General features: G+C 35.4%; 2 protein-coding genes across 4 annotated transcripts in view; both read left to right on the top strand.

Annotated features, from left to right (window-relative positions):
* Window positions 1-4119: 4119 nt before the first annotated feature.
* On the top strand, window positions 4120-6383 carry LOC111444211 (acyl carrier protein 1, chloroplastic-like). Its single transcript, XM_023082222.1, has 4 exons — window positions 4120-4270; window positions 4987-5088; window positions 5171-5293; window positions 6103-6383. Exons 1-4 carry the CDS (start codon window positions 4205-4207, stop codon window positions 6229-6231), a joined length of 420 nt encoding a protein of 139 aa, XP_022937990.1. The 5' UTR covers window positions 4120-4204; the 3' UTR covers window positions 6232-6383.
* Window positions 6384-8555: 2172 nt separating this feature from the next.
* The window catches only part of LOC111444316 (coiled-coil domain-containing protein SCD2), a 15383-nt gene continuing 6331 nt past the window's right edge, over window positions 8556-17607 (top strand). For 2 of the 3 annotated variants that reach the window (XM_023082370.1, XM_023082372.1), the window contains exons 1-13: window positions 8556-8795; window positions 9034-9344; window positions 10252-10841; window positions 11371-11446; window positions 11908-11949; window positions 12285-12347; window positions 12989-13038; window positions 13128-13155; window positions 15614-15691; window positions 15809-15919; window positions 16004-16064; window positions 16893-17000; window positions 17124-17242. In XM_023082370.1, the coding sequence (XP_022938138.1) occupies window positions 9039-9344; window positions 10252-10841; window positions 11371-11446; window positions 11908-11949; window positions 12285-12347; window positions 12989-13038; window positions 13128-13155; window positions 15614-15691; window positions 15809-15919; window positions 16004-16064; window positions 16893-17000; window positions 17124-17242 (1632 nt within the window). In that variant the 5' untranslated portion in view covers window positions 8556-8795; window positions 9034-9038. Of the gene's footprint in view, window positions 8796-8855; window positions 8946-9033; window positions 9345-10251; window positions 10842-11370; window positions 11447-11907; window positions 11950-12284; window positions 12348-12988; window positions 13039-13127; window positions 13156-15613; window positions 15692-15808; window positions 15920-16003; window positions 16065-16892; window positions 17001-17123; window positions 17243-17607 lie in introns of those variants that run through there. The other variant, XM_023082371.1, reaches the window with a different exon arrangement.

Raw genomic sequence — 17607 nt, 5'->3', positions numbered from 1 at the left:
TGGTTCATTTATTTAATTTTTTATTAAAAAATTAAATAAAATACTAATATACAAAATATCTTTAATTATTTTTAAATATGAAATTATAATTTCAATATATATTTTTAGAACCTATTTAGCCATAGTTGGATAATAAATAGTTAAATAGATAATTATGAATTAAAAATATTATATATATATATATAGAAAATTATATCATAAAAAGTTTTAAAATTTATTAGAGAGTAAATAATTGGATATATATATATAAAAAATTATATCCTAAAAATTTTAAAAACATATTTAACATTGTTAGAGAGTAAATAACTGAATTAGAAAATTATATGGTAAAAAGTTTAAAAACATATTTAATCATGGTTGGAGAGTAAATAATTGAATATATATATATAGAAAATTATGTCGTAAAACTTTTTAAAACATATTTAACTATAGTTGGAGAGTAAATAATTGAATATATATATATATATATAGAAAATTATGTCGTAAAACTTTTAAAAACATATTTAACCATTGTTGGAGAGTAAATAATTGAATATATATAGAAAATTATATCATAAAAAATTTTAAAACCATATTTAACCATGGTTGGAGAGTAAATAATTATATATATATATATATATATATATAAATAAAATTATATTGTAAAAATTTTAAAAATATATTAACCATAAATAATTAAATTTATTATATAGAAAATTACCTCGTAAAATTTTTTAAAACATATTTAATCATTTCTAGAAAGTAAATAATTGAATAGATAATTATGAATTAAATAAGGTATGATTATATCATAAGTAAAAAAAATTAAATTAAAAATAAATTTTAGTATTCGAGTCAGATAATTTTTTATTTATTTGAATCAAATTAAGATCGTATGAATTGAATTAGGTTAATCGAAGTTTTTTTAGACAGTAAATTATAATTTTTTTTATCTAAACATTATAGAAAAGGACAATTATTAGTAACGCTATGCAATATTACTAAAAGTCGATTTCAAAGTTACCATAAAGGAAACCAAACTATTCAAATTATTAAAAGTAAACATTTAATGCCAAAAAGAAATATTATTATGTATTATTGTCGAGATAATTACAAAATTATAAATAAGTATAATTTTTTCTTTTATAATTTATGAGAAAATATCTATTTTATGAAGAAAAAAATAATAATTTGTAATTATCTAAATATTTATTTGAAGATAAATAATTATTCTTTTATGATACAACAAAGTAACTCACCTTTTGAATTAAACAAAGTAATTTTCACCACCTTTTATTCCTTTTTTTATTTATTTTCATAGGAAAAAGTTTGCCTTTAAATAAATAAATTAATATATATATATATAAAAGAAAAAGGAAAATCAAATAATTTTTTATTTTATTATTTTGTTACTAAGTATAACGACCCAATCACAGTTGGTACATATTGTTCTCTTGGGCTTTCTCCCCTTAAAGCTTTAAAACGCGTCTATTAGAGAAGGCTTCCACACCATTATACGGAGTGTTTTGTTCTCCTCCCTAACCAATGTGGGACATCAATATCTACTAACAGTAGATCTGGGGCGTTACAAATGGTATCAGAACTAGATACCGGACGATGTGCCAATGAGGAGGCTATTCCCCGAAGGGGGTAGACATGAGGCGATGTGCCAGTAAGGATGCTCGGCCCCTGAAAGGAGGAATTTGGTGGTGGTCCCACATCGATTGGAGAAAGGAACGAGTACCAGTGAAGACGCTAGGCCCCGAAGGAGGAGGATTGTGATGTTCCACGTTGATTGAGGAGGAGAATAAAACACCCTTTAGAAGGGTGTGGAAACCCTAGCGGACTCGTTTTAAAGCCTTGAGAGGAAGTCCAAAGATGACAATATCTGCTAGCGGTGGATCTGGGGTGTGGAAACCATAGCCGACTCGTTTTAAAGCCTTGAGGGAAGCCCAAAGATGACAATATCGGCTAACGATGGATCTGGGGTGTGGAAACTCTAGTAGACTCGTTTTAAAGCCTAGAGGGGAAGTCCGAAAGGAAAAGCCCACAGATGACAATTTCTACTAGCGGTGGATCGGGGATCTTACATTAAGACTAAAAAAAAGAAGAGAAAATCAAAGAATTAAACCCCTTTTAAGTTACCTATAATCATGAAAATGGTCTCCTCTCAGCTGTAGAGTTCACCAAAAAGTTAGTTGAGAATTAAAAGAAACTAATTCTCACCCCCTTTTATTCCTTCTTTAATTTATTTTCATAGGAAAAAGTTTCTTTAAATAAATAAATAAATATATATAAAAAAGTGAGGCTTTAATACGAGTCTGTTAGGGGAAGGTTTTCACACTCTTATAAAAGGGTGTTTTGTTCTCCTTCCCAACCAATGCGGGACATCAATATCTGCTAGCGATGGATCTGAAGTGTTACAAATGGTATCAGAGTCAGACACCGGGCGATATGTTAGCGAGGAGGTTGTTCCTGAAGGGAGTAGACACGAGGCGATGTGCCAGTAAGGACGGTGGGCCTCGAAGGGAGGTGGATGTGGTGGTGGTCCCACATCGATTGGAGAAAGAAACGAGTGACAGCGAAGACACTAGGCCCCGAAGGGGGTGGATTGTGATGTCCCACACTGGTTGGGGAGGAGAACAAAACACCCTTTACAAGGATGTGAAAACCTTTCACTAGTAGACACGTTTTAAAGCCTTGAGGGGAAGCCCGAAAGAAAAAACCCAAAAATAACAATATTTGCTAACGGTGAATCTCGAAAGATTTCCACGTCTTTATAAACCTCTTTTTAACTTACCTATATGGTCTCCTCTTAGGGTAGAGTTCACCAAAAAGTTAGTTGAGAATTAAAAGAAACTTGCAAAAAAGGGAAGCTTTAGTATATAGAGGTAGAGAGAGAGGTGGTTGAGGCTAATAAAAACCACTTTATTTATGTGCTAATAAAAGACATAAAATATTAAAAAAAAAATTTATTTATTTATTATAAAATTTTTACGAAAGTGATGCACATCTAAATCTAATATCATAACTCTTATAACGACGTTCAAATTATCGAATTTTGAGTTTATCTAGAAATGTAACGCCTCGTAGTCAAGATTCAATACCTTTAAGTCCCTGATATTTTATGCATCATCTGCGACATGGACACATTACTTGTTCTTGTTATTCGTTTTTTAAGAGTGAAGACTATTCCCACGGACCAACACGAGTCATTCTAGCATGTTTTGTCCTTACTCACATGAATCCTGATAAAATTCATAGGGATGATTCACAGACCAACACGAGTCCTTCTAGCATGTTTCGTCCTCACTCGCAAGCATCCGAATAAGATTCATAGGGAAGACTCACAAACCGACACGAGTCATTCTAGCATGTTTCATCCTCACTCACATGCATCCCGATAAAATCCATAGGGATGACCCACAGACCAACGCAAGTCCTTCCAGCATGTTTCGTTCTCACTCACATGCATCCCAATAAGATTCATAGGGATAACCCATAGACCAACACGAGTCCTTCCAGCATGTTTCGTCCTCACTCACATGCATCTCGATAAAATCCATAGGGATGACCCACAGACCAACACGAGTCCTTCTCGCATGTTTCGTCCTTACTCACATGCATCCAAGTAAAATTGATAGGAGGTGGCCCCAACATAAAATTGCTCCAAATAAAGCACGTTTAATCATGAAGTTCTTATAATTGAGCCACAAAAAAGGGAGGTGAACCTTGTTGATATAAGTAGTAATTTTTATTTCTTTTTAACTCTTTCTTTGCCATCATATTTTCAAGATGGATCTCTACATGGGTCAAATCAAACAAACTCAGTGCCGAAAGGTCAAGGAAGTTGGTGACCTAATGACAGGGGAGCCAGCGACCGAAGGCCCGGTGAATGGCGGCCGTAACTATAACAGTCCTAAGGTAGCGAAATTCCTTGACAGGTAAGTTTCGACCCGCACGAAATGCCATATGGGCCACTTTCAAAACAAGCCCAAAACCTCAGCAGGCCCAATAAACAAGGCCCAAAAGAGAACTTCATTGGATCATCCGATTGCGCATTTTGTCCGTATTGTTCCTTCTTTTTTTCCTTCAAAAAAATAAATAAAAAGAGCCCCAATCAAACCACCTATTTAAGCTCTTCAACGACTACCAACTTGCTTGCATTGATTTCTCCGTTCCATTTCCACTCTTCGCCACTCCAAATTCTCTCTATTTTTCATCGATGGCTTCTGTCTCAGCTTCATCATTCTGCGTGCGATCTGCAGCTCCTCGATCGCGCCAAATCTCTGTAAATTTTCGATTCCTCTTCTGTTTGTAACTTTATGTTTAAGGATCTGTTGAACGATTTCATTTTTGCTCTGTTCTCGTTCTTTCCGTATGATCAACTGCCTTGGAACTCGTTTTCTTGATTCCAATCCTTTTTATCTCGATTTTTGCGTTGATTAGTGTCGTTAATTACGAAGTTTGAAGCATTGGTTTGAATCGGTGCTGTGGTTGTATTGCATGGCTGTGAAATGCATGGATGATGGACTTGGCGTTCCCTCTTTTGTTTCAGAATGTTTGATATCTATTTATTTTCGTGTTTTACATTCATTTGTGTTATTTCAATACTGATTTGAATTTCTTACCTAATTTTTCCGGCTATTTGGAACCTGTATGCTGAAGGGAATCGTTCTGAACCATGTTCAGAGAAATTGCATTTTCTGTTAGAAAATTGAGTCCAGCTGACCTTAATTCTCTCTCGTTTTTGTGTCCTAAAAAATTTGAAGCGCAAAAGAAAACCATTAGTTATAAGCTGATCTTGAAATCCTTGCATGTATTCTGTTTACGGCTCTAGTTATGAGTCAACTTGAAGTCATTATGTCCTGAAAATTCTGTGTGCGTGTAATAATTATAATTCTTCTATTGTTCTTTTTGAACTCTCTCTGTTAAGAACTTGTGTTATACTATCAATATTCTCTGCTGATCATTTTGGTGATAATCATGTTGTTTCTTGGTAAGCAGGAAACATCCAAGCTTTCTAGTTTGAAGAGGGTCTCATTTTCTCACCAAGGGAGAAATACATTCTCTTCCAGAAGATTACAGTCGCTTCAAATTTCATGTGCTGTAAGTCTATACTTCTTTTTGCTGAGGCTATCAGTGCAAACGCAAATTGCTGTTGTTTTATGATGTTAACTGTTTGGAACAGGCCAAACCAGAGACAGTTGAAAAGGTGAGCAAAATAGTGAAGAAGCAATTGGCATTGCCAGATGACTCCACTGTTAATGGAGAGTCCAAATTTTCAACGCTTGGAGCTGATTCTCTTGACACGGTAAACTCATACAATACCTTGCTCACCATGTTTCATAGAAGTTTTCCTTTGAACATCTTTACCATAATTAATTTGAAACTTTTTGAAATTCTAATTAAGACCCTCGATTAATTTGATTATGGGATATCTTATGGGATCATCTCCAACGTATCTGTTCTTGTCTTCTTGCTTGTGAGCGTTCTTGGTAAAACACGACTGCCATTTTTAACATTTGGGAATATATGTATGAATAGCTGTTCTTGAAGTTGGTTTTTTCTTCCATTAATTTATTTTTACATATAACCCATATTAAAAAAAAAGGATTGATTGTCATTTTACTTATGAATACTGATTTTTCTACCATCGTCATGTGTTGTCCTAATGATTAACAAAAACAAATGAACTTAGGGAATGGATTTAAGCCATAGTGACTAATTACCTAAAACTTCTTTTTCATCTCTATCTTTGAGAAAAGAAAGATTCTCCCTTTTGTGATTCTTATTCTTTTGTTCTTCCCTTCATTAAAAAAATGCCCATGAATTGATTATTGTTTCATATACTCAATTTTCCATGAAAAATAATTTAGGACAAGTAAAATCATGAAAATTTTAGTTCAAGCTAGATCTTAAATGTGATGTCCTACATTGGTTGCGGAGGAGAACAAAACACCCTTTATATGGATGTGGAAACATTCCCCAAGTAGACGCGTTTTAAAGCCTTGATGGGAAGCCGTTGCTAGCGGTGGATCTAGGCCGTTACATTAAAGTTTTGAATACTGTATTTGACATGCAATACAATGTAACATATATGTGTATATATGTGAGATTCAGGTTGAAATCGTGATGGGACTCGAGGAAGAATTTGGGATAAGCGTGGAAGAAGAGAGCGCACAGAGCATCACAACCGTTCAAGAGGCTGCAGACATGATCGAGGATCTCATCTTCAAAAAGAGTGGTTAAAAATCTCATTGCCACGAGGGAGGGAGGGTGAGCAAAAAACTCAGTCTCCTTTTTTCTCCCAAGTCTTCTCTTTTTTGTCTAGATTTTAACGCTAATCAATGTATTAGGTCTTAAAATAATGATAATAATAAATTCACTAGACTTTGTTTCCTGATCTTCTCTTTTCCAAAAATTTTCCGTTCCATACTTGGTAATTCTTTTGTTATCTATCGCAGGGTCGTAGCTAGCTTTCGCGCGACGCCGAAACGCTAGCTTTCGCGCGAAATTTTCCGTTCTTCTCTTTTCACTAGACTTTGTTTCCTAATCTTCTATTTTCCAAAAATTTTCCGTTCCATACTTGGTAATTTTTTTGTTATCTATCACAGGGTCGTAGCTAGCTTTCGCGCGACGCCGAACGCTAGTGTTGGATGAAAGTGTCCCACATTGGTTAATTTAGGGAATGGTCATGGTTTATAATCTAAGAATACACTCTCTATTGGTGTGAGGCGAGGCCTTTTGGGGAAGCTCAAACGGAAAGTCATGAGAGCTTATGCTCAAAGTGGACAATATCATACCATTGTGGAGAGTCGTGTTCGTCTAGCTTTCTTTGGGCTTTATGAGAAGCAAAAATATTTTCCCCAAATAGCTTCATTTACATTTTTTAAAAAAATATATGAAATAAAAAATTAACAAAAAATGTATTAAGAATATCAGTAATATAATATAAATCAAGTGTATTTTCTGTAAACCAGTAGTATAGACAAACATTCATGTTAGTATATATAGTAATGTAATATTCTATCGTGTTATGGTTCGTAATCTTTTGGTATATCATTTAAAAGTTATAACCCGGTCTTTTATGTATTGCCAATTTCCACTTTTGTCCCTTAATGTATGTGGTACAGATTGATGATAAATAGTTATATGATTCATTAGGCACGTAACCAGTAACATAATTTTCGGGTAAGTTATATGATACGTAACCGGTAACATAATTTTCGGGTAAGTTATATGATACGTAACCGGTAACATAATTTTCGGGTAAGTTATATGATTCATCAGGCACGTAACCGGTAACATAATTTTCGGGTATCAATAAGTAGTCATTTTAGGTAGAATTGGGTTAATATATATTTGAGTATATTATATTAGTAATGTTTAAAATATGAATAGATTATTTTATTAATATTAAAAATATATAAGACAAAAAATACTAATATTGTGTTATATATGCAATTTTATAAATATTTAATCCGCTAACCATGATTTAAAAAAAATATATATAAATTTAGTTGTTTTAATTTTAAGGGTTGGAATAGATAAAAAATTTATAAATATAAATTTTTAATATAAGAATTAAATAGTATAAATATAAATTTTTAATATAAGAATTAAATAAGGGTGTACATGGTCCGAATTGGGTCGAAGGATTTTTTTTTACCTATCCAGAGGTTTGGGTCGGTTAGGTTGGTAATCTAACCCAACCCGAAACTTTTACAACCCCAACTCAACCCAAAACTTTCACAACCCCATTTCAACCCGAAACTTTTACAACCCAACCCAACGTGTCAAAAATTTTTTAAAGTTTTATTTATCTAATTATTTGGATACATAAAATATATTAAGATTTCACAAACAAACTCAAATCAATCGACTAACAAATTGGTAACATATTAACCTACCTTATTTATATAAGTTGTGATATAATAACGTTGCAACCAAGGATTAGTCGATAATTATTGACAAAAAATAAAAAAAAAATAAAAATAACGAAAAAAAAAATTGTAACATATTAACCTACATTGATATAATAATGTTGCAACAAATGATTAGTGGAAAGGAATTTAGAGTATAAGGAATTCAGAATAATGTTGCAACATTGTCATAAAATTCGGGTGCGAGTGCTGAACTGGTCTCATTACCATTGACAAACTCATTAATATGAAATGATTTTTAATATATTTTATATATTTTTATTTGGCTCGGGTCAACCCGAAAATTTTGCCCATGAACTCGAAACCGAACCGATTCAGTTCGAGTTAAAAAAATGAATCCAACCGTACCCGAAATGTTAATCCAACCCAACCCAACTCTTATAGTTCGGGTTGAATGTACATGTGTAGAATTAAATTGACAATTTAATCACAAAATGAGGAAGGGAGGGGGAGGGACCTAAATGAAAATTGAGGAAGAGGAGGGACCTAAATGAAAATTGAGAAAAAGGGTTGGCGGGTGAAAATAAAATAGGGGAGGGACCGAAATGAAAATTATGAAAAATTAACGAACTAACCGTTCCCAACCAAAAACCGCGGCACCCCAAAAGAACAAACAGATTCGCATTGCGATTCCGTCGTTTTCTCAACCTCCTCCGTGTTCGTGTTGGACTCTTTCCATTTCGTTACTTGCTTCGATTTCCAGCAACGACATTAGCAATCCATTTTCGTAATCATGGAGGTTTAATCGGGAGGAAGTTTTGTTTTTCCAATCTGTACGTCGAGATTCAATGTCGCTGAATATGAATTAGTTAGTGAGTCGATTGCAACGGACGATCTGATTTTCGAATCCACTGCTCGAAGATCACAAAGGTGAGCAAACTTGCGCGTTATTTTTTCATTTTTTGATTGATCGATTGTTCGGCGTCTCTGAAATTTGTCAAATTCTATTTCGATTTGGATTTTACAATAATTTTCATCCGTATTGATTTGTGTTGGAATTTGGCTCAATATATGTAGCAGGTGTGTTTCTAATCGTATCCTGCACGTATGTATAAACTTTTTCTTTAATCATAATCTCGTCGAGTACTTCGATTGTGTTGGATAACAGGAGCTATGGATCGGATTAAACCAGTATACACTCGACAGAAAAGTAACGCTGGCACCCCACTGGGACCAGCGTCGCCATTGGTACAACCGTATGGACACCATGCGCGATCAGGTTCGGCTGGCGTGGCAAATTCGAAGAGAGGACAGAACAATGCAACGAAAGCTGCAGCGCAAAGGCTTGCAAAAGTGATGGCAAGTTCAGCTGATGACGAGGATGAAGAAGATGATCTTTCTTATGATTTGAGTTTGGCGAGTGGCACAGGGGGCATTGGATTAGCAGGTGGAAGATCAGTCAGATCCCGCTCTCCTATGGTAAAAATCGGTTTTAGTTGCAATATATTTGTTCAGGTTTGCATGACATTCTGTTTCTTTATATGATTCATGTGTGTGACAGTTCAGGCATGAAGGTTAGTGCTGTTTCTGCTCGCTTCTTACTATTTGAATTTCTAGGTTACAGCTTGTCGTTTACATCCATTTTCTTAATCTTGACTGAGAACATGTTAGCTATTAGCTTCGGCTTTCTCCTTTTCAAATAAAAGCTATTTTCCCTTGCGGTTGCAATGGTGAAAGCACAGATATGGAGATCTTTTAGTTTGATAACATAGCCGTGAGAACGAAAAAGTGCCATCCGTTAGGAATCACGACTCTCAATAATGGTATGATATTGTCCACTTTGAGCATAAGCTATCATGACTTTGCTTTGGGCTTCCCCAAAAGGTTTCATACCAATGGAGATAGTATTCCTCACTTATACACTTACGATCTTCCACTAAATTAACCAAATTGGGACTCACTCCCAATAATCCTCAACGCCATCTAATTCTTTATGCAAATTAGTATGCGATTCTTTTTGTCCAAGTTGGAGCATATGAGACAATTAAATGTTAAATGGACATGTATTAGTTGAACTAAAAGAATCACCAAACTCCAAATTGATAAAGATGGATTGTCTCATCTTAATATGATCTCATTCTTATTTTGTAGCATTTTGATTAGTCATAAACCCCATTATGAATTAATATTTTAGTTTTAAACGTCAACACAATCTAGAGATCTTCTTGAGCAGTTAGATTGTGCAGTTAGCCTTTGATTTTCTTTTACGTTGATTGCTCATTTGCATCATTATATAATCATTATAGCCATCTGTGTTATACTACTAATAAATGTTATTTTCATGTTTTACTTGCAAGTCTAATACGTGCTTAAACTTTAAATATAGCCGTCTGCTCGTACTGTTCAAGAACCTACTTCTGGACATGTGGGATTGGGGGGTCGACCATCTCAAACTGTAAATCATATGGAGCAACCAATGTCGGCTCGTACAGCGCTAGGACAACGACCATCTCGTTCTGATACTAATGCTGAACAAGCACCCATTACTCGCACTTCAACCGCTAGTCGACCATCCCAGCTTCCCAACTCCGTAGAGCAACCTACATCTACTCGTACAGCATCAGTTAGTCGTCCAAATTTAGGAGTCAAGACAGTTCCATTGGTACCCTCTTCTGTATCTATATCACTTAAACCAACATTGCCAGTAACTCCGAAGGAGAGTCAATCTGATTCTAGAACATCACTTAGACCAGCCTTGCCTGTAACTCCAAAAGAGAGTCAATCTGATACTAGAGCATCACTTAGATCAACCTTGCCTGTAACACCAAAGGATAGTCAATTTGATACCAAAATGTCACTTAGACCAACGTTGCCCGTAACTCCGAAAGAAGGTCAGTTTGATCCTAAAATATCACTTAGACCAAGCTTTCCAATAACTCCAAAAGAGGGCCAGTTTGACGCCAAAAGAGATAAGAGGTATTAGCCAATGTATTTCTTATGTCATTATCATCAATATGTCCCTTTTGGCTACTATGCTAATTTTTCAAACAGAGAAACACCATTCTTATGTATAGCTATGCAATTACAACTTAATGTTAGATCACTGACCAAAAAAGTTATCTTCTTGAAGGCTTGATAGTGCGAACATTTTATGTGTATAGTATTTGTATTTAGAAAATCCTATGTTGATAACAGTCTGGGCATGGTGGTTTGGATACCATAAAATGCAGTCTATGTTAGCAGTGTTTAGGATTTTATTGCTTTGTTAACGTTTTTTTTTTTTTTTTTTTTTTTTTTTTTTTTTTTTTTTTTTTTTTTTTTTTTTGTGTGTTATTTAAAAGAACTCTTATTTGGGAGGAAAGGCAATGCATCTTGTTGTTATCAAAGAACTTTGATTTCCACTACCTTTTCATAGCTTGCTAAATTTTCATATTGAGGTTTAATTCTTGTCGCTAATATTTGCTGCTCGAATGTCTATTCCATGATTGTGGTTGTCCTTGAACAGGCTGTCTTTGGATATGGGAAGCATAAACTTCAGAGACAATAACAACCAGCCTTCCAGTTCTGCTTTACAAGATGAGGTATAGGGTACCCTTACAGCCAATTAATAGTCTGAGTCGAGTCCCTTAAATTCATTAAAGATTAACACGTCAATTTACTGTCACTCACAAATATCATCTCCATCTTCATTTTCTTTTCTTTCTTTTTATATTGCAACATCCATTCAGAAATAATGTCTTCATCTCACCCACAGTCATATGTTTCTGCTGACCCAGCTAGCTTGCTGGAAGAATCCAAATAATGGACTTGTTATCACACGAAATGTATCTGGCCATTTTAGAGGTCTACTGGTCTAGTCTTTCCAGAAAGGAATTACAACTTTATGTGCTTCTTGTGCTGAGTTTTTCTTTTTGTTATTTATTTAAGATCAAGTTAACGTGCTTCGTTTCTACTTCCTTGTCTGAACTGAGATATTTAGAAGCATGTATAAAGATATTGGCCTTTCCAGATTCTGCTAATGATAATGATGCTATTTGTGCAGCTTGATATGGTACAGGAGGAAAATGAAAGTTTAGTTGAAAAGGTGATGCCAACAACTTTTCCGGTTCTTCTTATGCGAGTGTTATTGGCTGTTTCTTGTATAATTAGTGTCATCAGTTCAACACGAACAATTTATACCTGAATGGAACAATCCTGTTTTCAAAATCACTGATTTAATTAAGAAAAAAAGGCTCTGTAATTTAAGAGCTCATTTGTTTTTTATATGAAAACTAGTTCAATGCCCAGACTTCTCCTAAACTACTTGGCTCAGTCTGACTAATCTAGTGCAAGCACAATACGTAACTCTAGATAATGTCCTTACATTGATAGGATTTTCATTTATTTCATTTGGCATGTATCTAATATGTGCCTCCCCAGCTTCGACTTGCAGAAGAAAGATGTGAGGAAGCAGAAGCTAGAGCCCGACAGCTTGAGAATCAGGTAAAAAAAAAAGCTGGCTTGTATCTTCTCCACTATTTGGAAGCATTATTTTCACTTAAAATACTCTGCTCATGCTATGGGAAAATACTAATTTTATATCTACAAAAACAACCTTTAAAATATCGTCCATTTATCCCATCTAGTTCACTGAATTATTCGCGTTGCCACTGGACAATCTATAGATTAATTCATACCATCCCGTGAACGCAGTTCTCTTTTTCCTCTTCTTCTTCTGGTTTGTCTTCGTTAGTATTTATGGTGTTAGTCATTGGAATTATATTTGCATTCCATCTGATTTTGCTTCCCACTATTAGAGTGGATTTTTTTTTTTTAATGATTTCTGGAACAAAGAAGTCGTCTATCTAAATGTTTTTAACGAGTTTCTTTCTTCCAAGGCCAGAAAGAAAATTCTTGGGTAGGGTATCTTTCTGATGAACTAACCCGCTTGGTTCCTTTTGTAACAACTCTGTTGCATACGTGTGGTATAGTCCATGTTGTGTTACACTTTATAGTTGTTGCATAACCGTTCGTTTACTGGTACAGAACTAGATCTATGGTATAATGATTGGAACATCCCAACATCGTCAAATAAATAATCTCATCCAATGTACACATTTTGAGTATTTAAATGTGATTTTTAGGTTTCTATGCTTGGAGAAGGTGTAACACTGGAAGCCCGTCTTTTGAGCAGGCTAGCTCCCGACCTTTCTATCCACTTCCAACTTGCAAGCGACTTCAGTTTTCATAATATCTAATAATTCATTACTGTTTTGCTTCCAGGAAGGAGGCAGCTCTGCAGCAGAGAGAGGTTTGTCCTACTAAAACTAGCAATATTATCAATTTCTTTTCTTCTGAATAATATTGCACTGTATGGGTTAATATTCAGCCGCCTCCATGGAAAAGGACCATCAGGTTGAACTTTCCCAATATCCTTTAAAAGGACAGAGTGGAACCGGGAGATAAGTGTGTATTTACTATGCCAGTGTGATTCCTAAATTCCATGCTACACACTAAAAGTTGGATGTCCTGAAAGTCAAGGAACCGTAATAGATCAAGGATCAATGACAATTGACAGTGTGGATGCATGCTTGTTTGCTGCTAATGCAGCGTATCCTTGAAACTATTCGATAACTTTTTAAACTAGAAGATACCATTCATCTTCATGATTTTTTTTTTTATTTTTTTTTTATTTTTTTTGTGAATTTAACAATTGTGGGTGTGTGAGATCTAACAATTGACCTTTATAATTGTAATAGGTGTCCTTTCTATAGCTTATACAATGGAAAAGTATGTTAATAAGTGTCTCGCATAAAGTAACCACTCCACTGGCCCTCTGTTCATCCTAGTTTTGAAATCTAAAGATTTCTTCCGTGTACTTTTGAGAGCCTTCCCATCACCTAGAAACCAAATGCCCAGATTTTGAAGGAATCATTGGAAGAATTTGAAACAAATGCTACTACTTGAAACGACGTCGGTAATATAAACTGAAGAACAGCCATTCTATGTAATGTCAACAGTTGAAAATATAAAAGAACGATTAAAAAATGGAAGTAATAAGTGCAATAACTTTAAAAAATAGTGCTCGTATCTAGTGTTCTTAATTGTGTGGATGAACCTTATTGTTTTTCTTGCTTGAAATGAGGACAAACGTTATAGAATTTGAGTAACTGTCTTACTTGTGGTAGTGTGTAACATGTGCTTGAATTCAGTTTCCTTATTATCCTACTTTTATAATCATGATGCAAATGACTTTTTAGGTTAAATTAAGTTTGCTTCATTAATAGGTACTTTCGAATTATTTCAATGTGTATTTAGATATTGGATCTATTTGATCTCTGTACTTTAGGAAGTGTGCACTCTTTAAATTTGAAGGATGAGTTTAACAAGCCATCCATTGGCTCTCGTGGTTGTGACCTCAAAAAAGTTAAAGTTCAATCTGAGCGAGCCCAAGGCACTTTTTGAACTTTGAACCACTTTGCTAATTGTGAATCCCTCTGGAACATTCAGTTTCTTGGCTTTCTTTTTGTTCCGTGACGGTCTTTTTCGGGGCGACCACGCCAGTGTTGTTAGATTGTCTTCAAACATCTTCTCGACTCCAGAAAGCTCTCATTCTTTCGTCACTGCCTCGTAATTTAGGGGCTCCACTTCTTGAAAACAAATCATGAATCTTTCTAGGATATCCGCTTCCACTTGCTGTTGGCAGAATCAGACTCACTTCAGTTGGGATAAAACCACAATAATTATTTCTGATTTTAACACCCACATCAACCCAATCAAGAAGTAAGGAGCTTTTTTCCCCATACCCTTCAAAGCCACCAATTGCCTCAATCGCCTTCAGATTCCATAAATGCAGGGGAATGTTTTGAACTTTCTCCCAAACACCATAACAAACAAGTTTTCTGGAAATCACGAAATTGGTTAACTCGGGAGGATAGCAGAATCTGGTTGTGCATGGTGTTTGGTGGCCCCCTGTTATGATGGTCACAACAGAATAGAAATAATCTGCTAACAAACACAATAGAATTAATATGGCCCCCTGTTATTTGGATTATTTGGATTCTATTGTTGCCACCATAGCAGGGGGACACCAAACACCATGCACAACCAGATTGTGCTTTCCTTCCGAGTTAACCACTTTTGTGATTTCCAGAAAACTCTCTTTTATTCCAGATTTTCTGAATCCATATAAAGCCATTTATGCAATCAGTTTTGTGGAAGAGTTTTTGGGAATTTGGGGAGAGGAAAAGGTCCCGAAGAGAAACAAGACTTAATTATACTAAATCCCTCGTCGGGGATTAAGGTTTATTTTGTTGTTTGTTGAAGATTCTGTCAGATTGTAATCCACCCAAGAAAAAAATGTAAGTCCCCCCACAATCTCTGTCCCCCCGACCTTTCTCCCAGCAGACGAAGATGCCGACGACAGCTCATCCCTTCTTTTTCCGAATGTGCCTGAATCTACTCTTTGTACACTTATAATGTCATCCTCTCTCTCGTGCACGGTTAAGATAGAATATAATTCCTCGTGTAGATTTGATAAGACATTTAAAGGAACGGTCGTAAAAATCACAGAATCTCGTCTCGAGAAAAAGTTAGCCCATTCAGCTGACGAAGTCGCTTTAGTTTGGTTAACAGGCTCGAGATAGAAGAATCTGGACTAAATTAATCTATCCTTCTCTTTTAATGTTTGGTCTATTTATATTTAACAAAGGATTATGTCCTTGATACGTGTGTTGTGTAACTAAGGTGAATCCACCCCCTCCTTGCAGGCTGCTTTGAGAGTTGCATCACAATCTCAAGGGGGCAGAGGTACTCAGCATATTGCTGCACTTAAAACTGAAGCAGAGGTATGCAGAAGTTGAAATCTGTATAAAAGAAATTATTTCCTACTAGTATTGGCATTATTGGATGGGCATAAAATATGAATGATCTATTAACTTTCACTCATTGGTGCTTTGACTCAGACTGCAAGGGATGAGGCAACATCTGCTTTGGAGCATTTGCACGAAGCCGAGGCTGAGTTGCAGTCGCTTAGGATTATGACCCATAGAATGAAACTGACCAAGGAAGAAATGGTCTGCAGTTCACGTTTCAGAGTACTTACTTCCTTTCTGGTCCTATCTTAGGCATACTTGTCTGAAATACTTCTTTAATGCTAGGAAGAGGTTGTTTTGAAGAGGTGTTGGCTTGCTCGATACTGGAGCTTATGCGTCCGTTACGGTGATTTTTTTTTTCTTCTATGGAACTTGCATGGCGTACTCTTGTGTTCTTTCAAATTTCCCAGAATTACAATATCCAGATACCCTATTCTCTGCTGCAACAAATAGTCTGGTCCCAAGAGTGAGATCCGCACCATAGAATCCTTTGTCCACTTTGCTTTGAACTAGAACTGCAAATGAAAAGATAGATATTGGGCCATTTTCCTTATCTTGGGACCTAGACAAAAAAATCTCATTTTTTTAATGTTCATTCTTAACTGGAATAGCAATGAAACAATAATATTAGCGAGTTGTAAATTTAAAATCAACGTGAAAATAGTGGAACATAACTAATATTTTGACGTAAAATGAATATCAGGCAGTTAATAAAGTTTAGAAGTCTTTACCAGGATCTTGTCTAAAAAACCTGTTATGATCTTGATTTGCATGACTATTAACAAATTCAGACGTTAACGGGCATTATGGGATGGTTATTCACAGGACATGCGTTGTTCTCAGTTGGAATAAGCAGCTTCTATCCAATAAACTTGAAATAGGCCTTTGGGCATGTTGAAGTTTTGGATGTAGTCCACGCCATTGTATGTCAAAATTGTTTGTTCATTTTCCAAACACACTGGTTCCCATTCTTGTAGATCAAGTAGAACTGTTAGCTTTCTAACTGTTCTTTTTGATTCGTACAATCATTGATAGAGTCATGGAGACAATTTCTCAGTTTTCTATGGAACACTGAATATCTTCTGTCATATGCCCTATGGTGGATTTCAACTACCTCTGGACTAACTTAGAGATCCTTAGGCTGATAATTTTTTTTTAACTAAATACTTGGCAGGTATTCATGCTGAGGTTGCTGGAGCAAGATCTGAATACTGGTCATCTTTTACTTCAAGTCCTGTTGATGATGTCTTGGAAGCTGGAAAGAAAGCTAAAGAGGAGACAGGTAAAAGTAAAACTCTTGTCAAGCGATGGAAATGTTTAAGATCTCTCTCTCATTTTTCCTATGGTTCTTATTACCTTTATGTGGATGTTCATTGACGTTGTTACACTTTTCTATTACAATCAGAAACCAATAATTTGGAGGGCAGAGAAAATCAACGAGACTTGAATGAACATTCTAGTGAGGCAAATGTCGAGAGCATGCTTGTAGTGGAGAGAGGTTTACGGGAGCTGGCTGCATTGAAGGTTCCAGCTATATTTATACACTTGAAAGTCTTGCAAATTCACTGCTTTTTTTTAATATTTTAATTTAATCTTCTAGATTTATAGAACAAAGAAAAGATTTCCACGACAGGGAGTCTTCACTATTCAATGGACACCAGGAACTCATCCTTTTAGAAAAAGAAATAAAAAATAATTATCTATGCTAACTTCAATAAATAAGCAACACGAGAGAATGTACCACAGAAGCTAAGCAAAAGAGAGAGAGAGGGGAGACCAAAAAGAAACAAAAATCCATGAAGAGAGGGAGGGGAGACTAAAAAAGGACACGCGGTGAGAACCTGGCCCACTAACAACCCTTGAAAAAACCCAGGAAGAGAGGGGGGGGG

This window comes from Cucurbita moschata, unplaced genomic scaffold (genome assembly GCF_002738365.1).
Source record: "Cucurbita moschata cultivar Rifu unplaced genomic scaffold, Cmos_1.0 Cmo_Scf00006, whole genome shotgun sequence".
NCBI classification, from domain to species: Eukaryota; Viridiplantae; Streptophyta; class Magnoliopsida; order Cucurbitales; family Cucurbitaceae; genus Cucurbita; species Cucurbita moschata.
This window is presented reverse-complemented; position numbering and strand designations above follow the sequence as displayed.

Coding starts and splice junctions, on each gene's coding strand:
- LOC111444211 (XM_023082222.1), top strand. CDS start 4,205: ATGGCTTCTGTCTCAGCTTCATCATTCTGCGTGCGATCTGCAGCTCCT. Junction 5,089..5,170: donor CGCTTCAAATTTCATGTGCT/GTAAGTCTATAC, acceptor TGTTTGGAACAG/GCCAAACCAGAGACAGTTGA. Junction 5,294..6,102: donor GAGCTGATTCTCTTGACACG/GTAAACTCATAC, acceptor TGTGAGATTCAG/GTTGAAATCGTGATGGGACT.